Below are 12,751 nucleotides of genomic sequence, written 5' to 3' on the forward strand. Positions count from 1 at the left end.
ATGAGATATCATTGTTCCTATGTATCTGCTGGCCTTGTTTTTCTAGGTAGTATGGTGATGTGCTTGGAAGACGTTTTCTAAGGAGCCTTGGTGAATTGCTGCAACACATCTCATAAATGATACACACTGCTGCCATTAAGCATCAGCAGTGGAGGCAGTAAAATGTTTGTTGTGCCAATCAACCTGGCTGCGTTGTTCTGCATGGTGTCAGCTGTTGCTGAAGCTGTACTCATCCAGACAAATGTGAAGTATTGTATCACATGCCTAACTGGTGCCTTGTAGGTTGTGGATAGGCTTTGGGGAATAATAATTGCTGCAGTTAACTAGCATCTCAACTGTTCTTGCAGTCTAAGTATTTACGCATCTACAATAAGGCAAAAGAACTGTGGATGCTCGATAGCTGAAACAAAACCAAAATTGCTGGAGAAATTCAGCAGATCTGGCAGCATCTGTGGAGAGATAGCAAAGTTAACATTGACTCCAGTAACCCTTATCTAGAGATCAATTTTAATTAAAAATATTATATTTTAGATCACAGGTGTTAACAGATGAAATACTAAAATCCCACTGACTCTGGCCTGAGGAAGAAATGCCTCTAAGAGACGAACCACTTTATCATACTTGTATCCACTTCTTCACTAAAATTAAAAAGACACATTTTCACCATGTGATAATGACAAAATTAGATTGGTCAATTATGCTTCAGATGATGGTACAGTCCACTGAAAATTACTGCCTAAGGCCATGAATGCAGATGTCACTTTGGTGAGGCAACTGATTCTACTACCCAAGAGATGCTGGCACTTCACTAACAATCAGCAGTCTCACAATGGGAAAGGGAATATTTTAAAGTAAACTATTTGGTATATAGAACAGATGTAAGTCTCAAAGTCATCGTTCTCTGCCTAGAAAGAGGAAGATTTTTTGAACTGATATCTCCTTTTTACAGCAACAAATTTTCACTGCAGAAATGTCAAAACTTGGACAGTTAGAAATGGGGTTGTTCACGAATATAAAAGTAAATGTTTGTTACCAAACAGCTGATATCACCTTGCACTGGTTTTTCATTTTAAATCTGAGAAATAATTAATAATTTCAAAAATAGCATGACTATAGGGCAATATGGTGGCTCAGTAGTTAGCATTGCAGCCTCACAGTGCCAGGGAGCCGAGTTTGATTCCAGCCTCGAGCGACTGTCTGTGTGGAGTTTCAAAATTCTCCCCGTGTCTGTGTGCGTTTCCTCTGGGTGCTCCGGTTTCCTCCCTCAGTCCAAAGATGTGCAGGCTGGGTGGATCGGCCATGCTAAATAGCCCGTAGTGTTCAGAGGTTTGTGGGTTATAGGAGCATGGGGCAGGGTGGGATGCTTCAAGGGGAGGTGTGGACTTGTTGGGCCGAAGGGCCTGTTTCCACACTGTAGGGAATCTAATCTATAGACAATATAAATAACAACTCTGCAACTTTCAGTAATGTATTATTTTAGTGAAATTTAAGAATGCATAGTGAACAATGACATAAAAGGCTAGGACTAGGAAGGAAAAAGAAGATTAGTGATAAGACACAAATGGGAAAGGAAAGAAAAGCCTTGCGTTTATTTAATGCATTTCAGTATCCCAGGGCAATCTCCAAATGCTTTAGAAAAATTAAATACTTTTGAACCTCAGTCAATGTAGGAAATGTGCCAGTCAATTCACATGCAGAGAGCGCTCATAAATAACTATTTTGTCACCCAAGAGCTGCTGGCACTTCACTAACGATCAGAAGTCTCACAATGGGAAAGGAAACATTTTAAAGTAAACTATTTGGTATATAGATAATAAAATGTGAGGCTAGATGAACACAGCAGGCCCAGCAGCATCTCAGGAGCACAATTATTTGGTATATAGAACAGCTATAAGTCACAAATTCATTGTTCTCTTCCTAGAAAGAGGAAACTGTTGGTTTTATTGATATTGATTGTGGAATAAATATTGGCAGAATACTGTGGAGGAATTGACTGATCACCTTCAAATGCCATGGGATCTTTTACATATAGAGAAGGTTAATCAGGCTTTGGTTTAATGTCTCATTTGAAGGACAACATTGCAGCTATTTCCTAGAAGCATCAGCCAGGACCTGGGTTTGCATCATAACCTCCTGACTCGGAGACAACAGTGCTATGACTAATGCCAGTTGACAGTGGCCTGAGGTAAAGGAATAAATAAAATTATAAAGATAAATCAAAGTAAAATGTAAAAATTAAGAGAGAAGTTGTTAAAGAAAGTTCAAGTCTAAAGACTGTTGGAGGAATTAAGCACATTTCCTTCAACAACTGGCTCGTAAGATTATCACAATGCAAAAAAAAACTGAAGGCAAGTTTGTATGATTTGCAGAAGACGTTAATTACAGACAGGTGCTGACATGCTGTCATTTTATATTGCATATTCCAAACAATTGAAAATAAAACTTACATTTGAAGGTTTTAGGCAATTAATTATAGTTGTTTTCCCACTATTGTCCAGTCCCAAACACAACACGTGAACCTCCTTCTTCTTTAGACCAAGCCAGCCAGCTAGTTTGTCAAACAGCCCCATTGTTTCAACTTCAGCTGATCTAATTGCAATTAAATGAGAAGGAATTTTATAAGAGCTTGAGAAAAAAAACCTTTGTTAAGCAGAAACTTTTAAGCAAAGTCATTTCATTAAGTACATCGGCCAATCATAAAAAGGAAGTATTAATATGGTTTAAATGAAGGTTATTGTATTGTTATAACAATGGTGGTTTAATGGATTACTGAGGAATAGCCTGACATTGCAGCAGAAGCTGGTTTAATTAGGTAATATCATGAGCAGACTACTGTCATGGATTACCCTGTAAAAGCTTGACATAATGCTGTCCTCTAAGCACATCTCTCCCTTTAGAATGTGTTTTGATCAAATTAAAAAAAGTTCTTGCTTTGATATTTTAATTAAACATAACTGAATAAGGGGTATGTCAAAAATTAAAACTTATTAACTTTTTATATTAATAGAAACAGTTATATTCCCTTTACATAGGAAAACGTAACTATTTCTTGCCAAGAAATAAAGCAATAATTTGTGACTGTCTCAGCCCTAAGAAACTGGAAAGATGTGCATATCACACACAATTTAAGGGTGCAGTTACACTACAACTTCTCCTCTGAAATCTGGAATTTAGAATGAGATTGAATATCTAAACTACATTGTTACATTAAGATCACATTGAATTCAGAATCAAAGGAGTATGCAGGCAGAGTTCTGTTCTCGCTGTGAACATTTTATGGTTGGGAGGTGGGGCAGTGGGAAAACTTTTTTTTGCTATACCATTACAAGGATTGGGAGATCTAAATGGTGTGTTATTTAGACACAAGGACACAGCTATTTATCACTAGGATTTCAAGTCCAAAACCAGATGTATGGCATCCACACGATTAGAAGATGTTCATTCTATGTTAAATGAGGTCATCTTTATTTTAGCTTCTAGATAGCATGAATGAACTGAATAAGGCTCGGATGTTAGCTGGCTACATTACTCAGAAAACTCAACTGTTTTTCAGAATTTGAAAAAAAATTCCATACCAACAAAGCAAAACATAATTGCCCGATTATGGTCCTTCCTTATCAAAAACACAGAATATAAACAATTATTAGCAATATCAACTGTAGTCTCAGAAAGTGAGACTGGAGGATGACTGAATTCAACTTCTTTTTACAGATCTGTATTGAATCACCAGAAGAAACTCACAGGACTGAAACACCTGGTCTCTACTTCTAAGTGCCCAGTACTCGATCTGGTAATGGTTGATATATATGCAGGATATTGAAACTGAAAGGTATCCCATTCCCATGGCCCTTAATAGGGACAACAGCAGATTGGGCTACAGATGGTGGAAATAGCTGCCTGGTATCTTTAAGGCTAAGTATTGCACTAAGCTAGAAATACAAAGTACCAATAGGAAATTAATTTAAAATTCACAGGTTGTCTTGCATAAGAGACAATAGGAACTGCAGATACTAGAGAATCCAAGATAACAAGGTGTGGAGCTGGATAAACACAGCAGGCCAAGCAGCATTTTAGGAGCAGGAAAGCTGACGTTTCGGGCCTAGACCCTTCACCTGGGGATCTCTCTCCCACTGCCTCACCCTCACTCGCTATTTATTTCAAAACCCTCTTCCCCTCCCCCATTTCTGATGAAGGGTCTAGGACTGAAACATCAGCTTTCCTGCTCGGCATGCTGTGTTCATTCAGCTCCACACCCTGTTATCTCAGGTTGTCTTGCATATGTCACTTTAGTGTAGTTGAGAGCAAAAGTCACTGAATTACTGTCATGTTACTAGTCTATATTTAATAAGTGAAAAACAGAAGAATAACTACACTTTTAAAGTTCTACAGTCCTCAACTGTTTACAAAGCACAACGTAAAACAACTAAATTTAAAAAATGTTTGGCCTAAGCTCTCATCGACCTGTTTAGTCGAGCACTACGACCAATTCAAACAATAAGGCTAGATTTCTTAAACTGTCAATGACTTCAAAAAAGAGAGAGAGGCAATGGTTTTTGTTGAAGTTCGTCCTGAGCAATTGTGTCACAGGATTCTGTGCTCCATGGGCTGTTTCCTGAGATTCACTCTGAAACAAACATCGACTGTTTCTGGAGGACCATCAACTCAATAAAAGACATTCTTTAGGCTACCTGAAACGCGTTGATCTTCTAGTGTAAAGAGTTGATCTCGACTGAGTATTGTAAACTGGCGCATTCCAGGATGCAAGATTATGTGCTGAGGGATACACAAGTACACTGAGGCAGTGGGGAGTTATTGCCAAAGTATAATGAGGATTGTTCAGTTGTCAGACCTTTTCAGCACCTCAAAACGAACATAAATAAATTTCTGCATAAGAAAATGCTGATTTTTTTTTCTGCAATTATAGAAAACCTCAGAAATATTAAAATTCCAATATTTGGTTTGTTTCTTCTCCTCCTCTGCAAAGATAATACAGGTATGATTTAGAGCCTTTGTATTTTCTTAGAGATGATTTTTATGATAATTATTTTTCTTTCACATATATAATTTTAACAACTACATTTTGTTTGTCGCACTGCCGCAGATAATATTTATGACAAAATTAGTTACCACCTCATGTCCTCTTTCCAATCAGGCTTATGATAAAAAAAAGGAGCAGGCGTATTCTCTTCTATTTCATATTATGCGTATACAACAACACAAGTCATTCTGAGGTAAAATTGATCTGATCACGTTTTATAAATTAAATTGATGACATTGTGGAAGGAATGTGGCCTGATGACCCTTCACCATGAAGCAGGTTAAGATGTATGCAGAAGATTTGCACCTGGCAGGTAGAAAGGGTAGCTGCAAGCACAGAGAAAAACAGAGTCCATTTACAGTCCTGTGCATTAAACAGGACAGAAAGCCAAAGACAGAGTACAGCAAATATTGCAAATTGGAATCTTTACTGTTGCTTCAGTTTTGTCACAGCAAACCAAGCAATTTAATTAAATTTATAAATGAGGTCAGATAAATGATAATTGGAGTTTTTGTACTTTTAAAATCATAGTGAACTTAACTGAGGTTTTGCAGTAATATGGCATTCTGGTGACAACCATCTCCTAGAAAATGGCTGCTGGGGAACATGACTCAAAAGGCTAAATCTGTTAAATGGAAATATGGGAGAACCACTGTACTCAAAGCCAATTTGGAAAACCTTGCAAATGCGCATGGTGACTATATATGTCATTTTGGAAAATACATCTTCATTGCATGAATTAATTAACATTTATTTTTCTTTTCATTTGGCATATCGTTTGCCTTTCATTTCATGTGTAATTTGCATGGTGTCTGAATCCCAAACTAAATGTTACAAATAGTGAAATCTCGTTGGTAATTTCTTCATTTGGGGATCATTTGGTCATTTTAGTTTACAGTTCTCCCATGGGGATCAGACTTTAGATCAGTTCTCACCAACAGAACAACAGGCACTAGATTAGCATGCAAAGCAGATCCAAAACTGCAATTCTGTACATGACACAAAGATTATACAAAATCATGAAATCAGTACGGCAATATATAATGGAAATCAACATTCATCTTTACATAGAATCCTAGTTGATTAGTATCACTTTTACTAGTTCTGGAGATTTACAAGGGAGCCAAATGATTTTTCTCCCTTCTGTTACTCTCACTCATCTAATAGCATTGAATGTCAAAATGAGAAGTCTAGCTTCATTCAGAGTTCAGTCACTGATGTTTTAAGTTACTTATCAGATAGTGCTGCCTCTGACTTTTAAAACTGGTGTTAAAGTGATTAAAGTAACAGTTCTGAACTAAAGCTTTTATTTGCCTTATAAATGTCTTAATTTGCATAAATACCTTTAGTAGGGGGCTGATTTTGTTCAAAAACCTTTAATTGCTGAAAACTTTCACACGCAAAAACATCTGCTTATAAATGGTCAAAAGAAAGTGTTGAAAACATTCAGCACATCTTGCAGCATCTGTGGTGAAAGAAACCAGAATATTATTTCAGGTAATGAATTTCATTAGAAAACAACAGAAATGTTCTAAGCAAGAACCAAGGCAGAGCAAGGACATAAGGGAAAGACTGTGGTAAGGCAGAAGACCGGAAAGATCAACAGACAAAAAGAGATAATGATGATGCAGGGTAAAATCAAAATGGTAATGAGACAAAAAACAAAAGATGAATCCACAGAAGATCTGAATAGAAAACAGCAGAATCATCACCATCATTTGTAATCTGAAAAAAAATTGAAATGATTAAACTCTATGGTGAGTCTAGAAGTTGTAAAGTATCTAATCAAATAATAAGGTATTATTCCTCAAAATTTTAGTTGCGCACCATTGGTACAATGACGGAGGGCAGTGATAAAGAAGTCAGAATGGGATTAGGACAAAAACACCTTCCAATTTAATCAGCAACATATTGGTAGTCCTATATAATTAGCATATACTTTCATTCAGCATGATGCTGTCAACTTTACATTATGGAGGTCGAATGTAGACTGGAAGACTACCTGTGTCTGTGCAGGTTTCCACCGGGTGCTCTCTAATTTCATGTTCATGGTAAATGTGGGGTTACGGGGATAAGGTAGGGGTCTGGGTGGGATGCTGTTCAGGGTCAGAGCAGATCTGCTCTGTTTGCTTTAACAATTTTTTTCTTCTTTCAGAGCTTTCTTTTCTTTAATCTACATACTTTCTGAGCAGAGTGAGCTTGTACAGCACAGGGAAAAGTGAGCTCAATGTGTAGGACAGTGAGCCCAATGTAATGGTAAGAGAGGCCCCCGGCATCTGCTGCGGTGGCAAGTGTGAGGGATATCAAACTTACCATCTAGAGAGAGCTCAGTTGTAGAGGGAGTAGTGGCTGGGTATCACAGCTTCATCAGGTCCGGAGCATGGCAGCAGCAGGAGGCCCATAGTGGGGACTTTGGCAGTCGGTGGTATTGCAGCTCATTGTGGTCTGGAACATGGCAGCAGCTAGGTGCCTGGTTTGGGATTTTGGCAGTTGGTTAGAAGGCTGGTGGGTGGCAACGGTTGGGGGCCTGGATTGGGACTTTGATGGTCGGACATTGAGTCCATTGTGAGAAGAGTGAGCCTAACACAATGGTGAGGGAGGTCTCCTTGCATATGTGGTAGCAGTGAGAGCAGTTGATCGAGGTCTCTCGGAGAACAGGTCAAAGCACCACTCCTTGTAGGGAGTGCAAGCTCAGCATGGCTAAGCACTTAAGACACTAAGAACTTTTAACTTTATTTCTTTATTTTTCTACTATGCATCTAAGATTTTGTTCCTAGGTACCTTAGTACAAATGATGGCGTTGGAAAGATGACTTTGTACACTCTTCACTGTACTCACGTACTTATGTATTTAAGCACACGTGACAATAAAATCTAATTCTGACCCTGCACTCTAGGGATTCTTTGATTCTATGAAATTGAACAAGAAATAACATGTAAACTGATTCAGTAGAATCATAAATTACACTTTAAGTTGCAAATACAAAGATTTACCAGCAGTTCTCATAACATACGTGGCATCACATTCAACCAAAAGTTCCTGTGCACCGAACTGTGCACTCTTCAAGCAGAGTTCAACTCCTTTCCTTCATATTGGATTTGGTCATTGGGTCACCTCTTAAAGCAACTTCACTCCAAATTTCATAGATATGTTTATCAGCAAAAGGGCACATTTCTTAGGACCTTCTTAACTAGGCTCATGATAGTCTTGATGGCACACATTTCCCAGTCATCCTTGCTGATTACTCATTAGCAGGCTGGTTCACTGTTTAGCTAGGTCTCATAAAATGACTGAAGGAGTGGAAGTAATTTTAAGATCCCTACTGTTACTTGCAGTTTTCAGTTTTCCTTTCTTTTTCTGCTATCTCACAGAGGGCTTTCCAGAGCCTGTCTGTACTGCTCTCCTACTAAAATTTAAACTCCAAAAAGAGTGCTGTGTTTTCCTTTTAGATTTATTTGGAATCCAAGGACACATGGAATCATATCAAAACCAGGAATGCCAGGTCACAATCCTCTTTCCCAGAAACATTAAGTTTCTCTTGCCTTCTCAAAAATACAGGCTTTCAAACCAAAGTCACTGTAGTCAACAGCTCATACATGTATTCCCCTTGGTCTCTAAAACTGAAATTTTCATCAGAAAAATCATAACCTTCAATATTGAAATAAGCTCACCCTGTCTTTTAGACTTTTTACACTTTGTTGACACTCCCTTCAAGCAACAGCAATATGTCAGTCAGAATTAATGCTTGGTAAACATCACGTTAATATAATGACTCATGTCATTAAAATTCACATTCCCTTCCTATCAAACTTGCTGAACAAGTTAGGTAATGGGAAAACTTGACAATTACTGCCTGTACCTGGTGGAATCAATTTATCTCTTGTTCTATGATTTCCATCTTGGATAGCCCATTCTTGCTGAAATTTGATGGTTATTCAGCTGGCATGGCACTTTCAGCGAGTCACTCCACAAACTGAGGCAGACTGTGGATGCACAATGTAGACATATCCTCTTCTCTACGTCCAGCAATTTATCAAAGTGTGCTCAGCCCTCATCTACTGATTCGCCAACGAATGCTCGAACATTTAATAAACTCCTTTTCTTCTTCTGTGCCCGAGTTAGGTCATTTCTGCCAGGAATGATGGTCATTGCCACGAGTGACATGATGGTCACTGTGGCTACCTACCCAAGAAAATCGAGGTGCAGGACCAAATCCAAACAAGCTAGATTTTGGGAGCAACAGTTGGCCCCTATACAGGTCAAGGACCATCAGCTGAGGGACTGGACATAGCTGCAAGGTCCCTGAAGATACATCTGATGTGTAGCAGACCCAGAGTTTACAGTCCCAAACTCCATTTCCTAATGATTAGCAAGGCATAGTATTGATGCAGGCTTCATATGTTGCTGGAAGCTGTAACAGAATTGTGCTGCATGCTGGAGCAAGATATGAGGATTGCAGGAGGGGGAGGCCATCCTCTCCTGGTCTCACTGAAGGTCACTGAGGCACTGAACTTCTACATGACTGGCTCTTCCGGAGAGCAACGGGTGGCCTATTTGGGATTTCTAAGTCGTGCACCTACAAATGTATTGGCACAGTGATTATTTCCAGCTACGCAAGGTCACACTGGTTCATTTCGTTCTTCCAAGACTAGGTTTGTGCTACAGTGCAGGCTGTTGAATTCAGGTGTATAGCTGCAGCATGCAATCAACTTCGCACATGGAGCACTGAGAGAACTATAACAAAACGCTGCACAATTCATCTCCAGGAAGGGGCTCCAGTTGATCAATTACTATTTCCTGGTGGTCTGTGTTCACTACCCTAGAAGCTATGACTGATACATTGTGGAGAATTCTCACATATCTGGTGTTTGGGGACACAGATATGTTGCTACCCATGCCTTAACAAGAATAGTGGTGGAGAGAGCATAAGGGTTGTTGAAGATGTAGTTCTTGGATTGGCAATGGGGACGGGGCACTGGAGAATAGCCTGGACAGTGTGTGCCAGGGCGTATTATACCCTAAAAAACCGGAGCAGGCAACAAGATGATGTCCTAGGATACAGGAACTGCTCCAAGGAGGACAAGGGCATTGAGATGGATAAAACTGACCTTGTCCACGACAGAATTCAACTGCAATAGAAGCAACAAGCAGACAGAACTTCACTGACATCTGGTTCCAACAGAACAGAGCTGAGCGTAGCATACATCACAATTTCTAAATCTGTCAGCAATGCTGACCCCTTCAGCCTCTGATGGCTTTGTTTTTGTTAACTTTTGCATTCTGTAAATAAAAGCTCACATTTGAGTTTTTATTTGTCTGATCACTTGTCTGCATGGGATGCTCCCCTACTAGATAATGACATTGGTCACTGGGTCACCTCTCAAAGCAACTATAAGCCAGTGGTCAAGGGACAGCCTAAGGCTGACTTAGATGGTGTTTAGAAAGAATGTACTTATGGAATAGTAAAGTGTGGGATGGTGGTTAAACAGTGAGTTGGATGACAAAATGGAGTTGCTTATGTGAGAGTGTGTCAGCCGCATGTGCCATGGACAGTGTGGCTTTGTAGCTGATGTATCATGACATTGCCGATGAGAAGCAATACTGGATAATCAATGTTTCTCCAGGTGTAAAAGTCTTTCAAAATTGGGACAGGCACAAAGGATGCCAGTCTTTGGGCTGATATCCAGTGAGTGGCGAATTGCTCTAAAGAACAGTGCATGGCAAGATGGTACGGCAATTGGATATGATTGACATCATGAAGTGTGGTAGCCAGTTAATACGGCAAGTTAGGTAAGATACGGAAAGAAAATGTGCTCAATCCCAAGGTGACAAACACTGCAAAAAAAAAACTTGATGCCATGCAGGCTTAGCCAAAGAAACAAGTTAGCTTCAGCCACATGTTTTTAGAAATTTGACAATACCCACCATTTAACTTCTCATTACTGTCTTTATCATTCAGTTGTCACCTTGCTCTTCTGATACCCAGTGGACCAATTTCTTCAAACTGAACATCAAGAAGTTCAAATCCACTGCCTTTAAGCCTTATCATGAACTTGAGTCTTTGGTCACTGAAGCCATCCATCTCTAGCCACATTGATGATGAAACTAACATTTCACAATCTCAGAATCCTTTCTGTCACTGAACTAACCCTATAGTCTTTCCATCACAAGACTGATCTCTGTAACAGCACCTGCTACCACCCTCCATTAACTGATTTACTGCTGATACTCTCATTTGTGCCTTTGATAACTTGAGACTGCTCCTATGATGTTCTGCCTAGTCTCCTGCCATGCATCTTCCATAAACTTGAGGTGTTTTCCCAAAATTCTGCTGCCTGTATGCAACATACACCAAATGCTGTTCCCTCATTTACTCCTGTGTTTGCTTTCTTGGCTGGCAATGCCTCAATTTCAAAGTTCTCACCTTCATTTTTGATTCCCTCTATGCCTGTAATCTTAAGCCCTATAAGTGTTTTTGAGATGTTTGTGCACCTCCAAATCTGGCATCTTTTGTGCTTCTCTGATGTTCATTATTCCACCATGGATGGCTACAGCTTCAGCAGCCTAGGCTTTAAGCTCTGAAGTACCAACTTTAAACTTCTCCTCCTGCCAGGACTGTTTTCAGCAATCAATGATAATTTTTGGCATTTTGAAGATAATCATACACTGATGCACTTCCAAACATTAACAGTGCCAATCAATGACCCCACAATTTTAGTCCCATGACCACACATCAGTTTATCTGGAAATTAAGAGCTTCGGATTCCTGAGGAATATAGTCACAAAACCAAAACTTACAAGTAAAACAGTCCTCAAAACCTACCTCTATTGGTCACCCGTCGTATTATTTTCTGTTGTGGGCTGATAGTAAAGTTTGTTTGATCACATTGCTATGAAATACCTTGGGATGTTTTACTACTTTGAAGGTGCTGTATGAAAACAGGTTTTTGTTATAATGACACTGAAGATGGCGGTGATGTAACTGATTGTGATAGCAATGGTTAATGCTTCAATGTTAATAGTTTCACAGCAGTGATAGTAAAGAAAGTGTTAAAAGCTGCTGCCCGCGCTCCCATCCAGTCTTAAACTTACTACTTTGTGATTCCGTTATGGGATTGTGGGATGCTGGTCCTTTGCAACATACACTTTCTGCAGCAGCGGCTCCAGTGAGCGACTTCAATCCAAGATCGGTAATTCTACTGCAATTCTGAGAATAGGTAACATCTCCTACTCAGTTAAAAGGAAAAGAGCTGCAAGTGACTCGAAGGAGAGTCACGGCGCGCAGCAGGGGAAACATCCACATCCTCAGCCGGTAGCTGAGGCTCAGCGTCTCTCCTCGGAGGCGAGGCCCGGTTGCCAGGGAGAGAGCTTCCCCCTGCCTGCGGCACAAGCAATCAAACTTCCGGTTACGCCACCGGACTTGGCGCTTGACGTCACAGCGGGTGGGGTCAAATCAGCGCCAGCGCCGCTCTAGCTCCGTCCCTCCATTCCGTGCTGGTTCGGCTGCCCCTATCGGTATCTTGCGGTACAGCCTCTGCCCTGGAGTATGCGAATTTAATCTATTTATTGTCACATGTATTGCTATAAAAATACAGCAGAGTGTTGTGCAGTGTCTCCATATTCAGGCATCAGCATCAATAACGGAAAAATAAACCACAACACGGAATATAAAGGCAGAAAAGTGAAGGAATAAAGAAAATGTGTTCAATTTTA

At 39.8% G+C, this 12,751-nt stretch overlaps 1 protein-coding gene across 2 annotated transcripts in view; it reads right to left on the reverse strand.

The window, feature by feature from the left end:
- Positions 1-12,445, reverse strand: part of LOC125457192 (ADP-ribosylation factor-like protein 6) — a 41,778-nt gene extending 29,333 nt beyond the window's left edge. For both annotated transcript variants that reach the window (XR_007248578.2, XM_048541082.2), the window contains exons 1-3: positions 12,131-12,445; positions 6,382-6,503; positions 2,448-2,589 (exon numbers count right to left, since the gene is read on the reverse strand). Coding sequence is in view for 1 of the 2 variants with exons in the window: in XM_048541082.2 (XP_048397039.1) it covers positions 2,448-2,570 (123 nt within the window). In the remaining variant the exon portion in view is untranslated. The remainder of the gene's footprint in view (positions 1-2,447; positions 2,590-6,381; positions 6,504-12,130) is intronic.
- Positions 12,446-12,751: the final 306 nt, after the last annotated feature.

Source organism: Stegostoma tigrinum, chromosome 12, assembly GCF_030684315.1.
Source record: "Stegostoma tigrinum isolate sSteTig4 chromosome 12, sSteTig4.hap1, whole genome shotgun sequence".
NCBI lineage: Eukaryota > Metazoa > Chordata > Chondrichthyes > Orectolobiformes > Stegostomatidae > Stegostoma > Stegostoma tigrinum.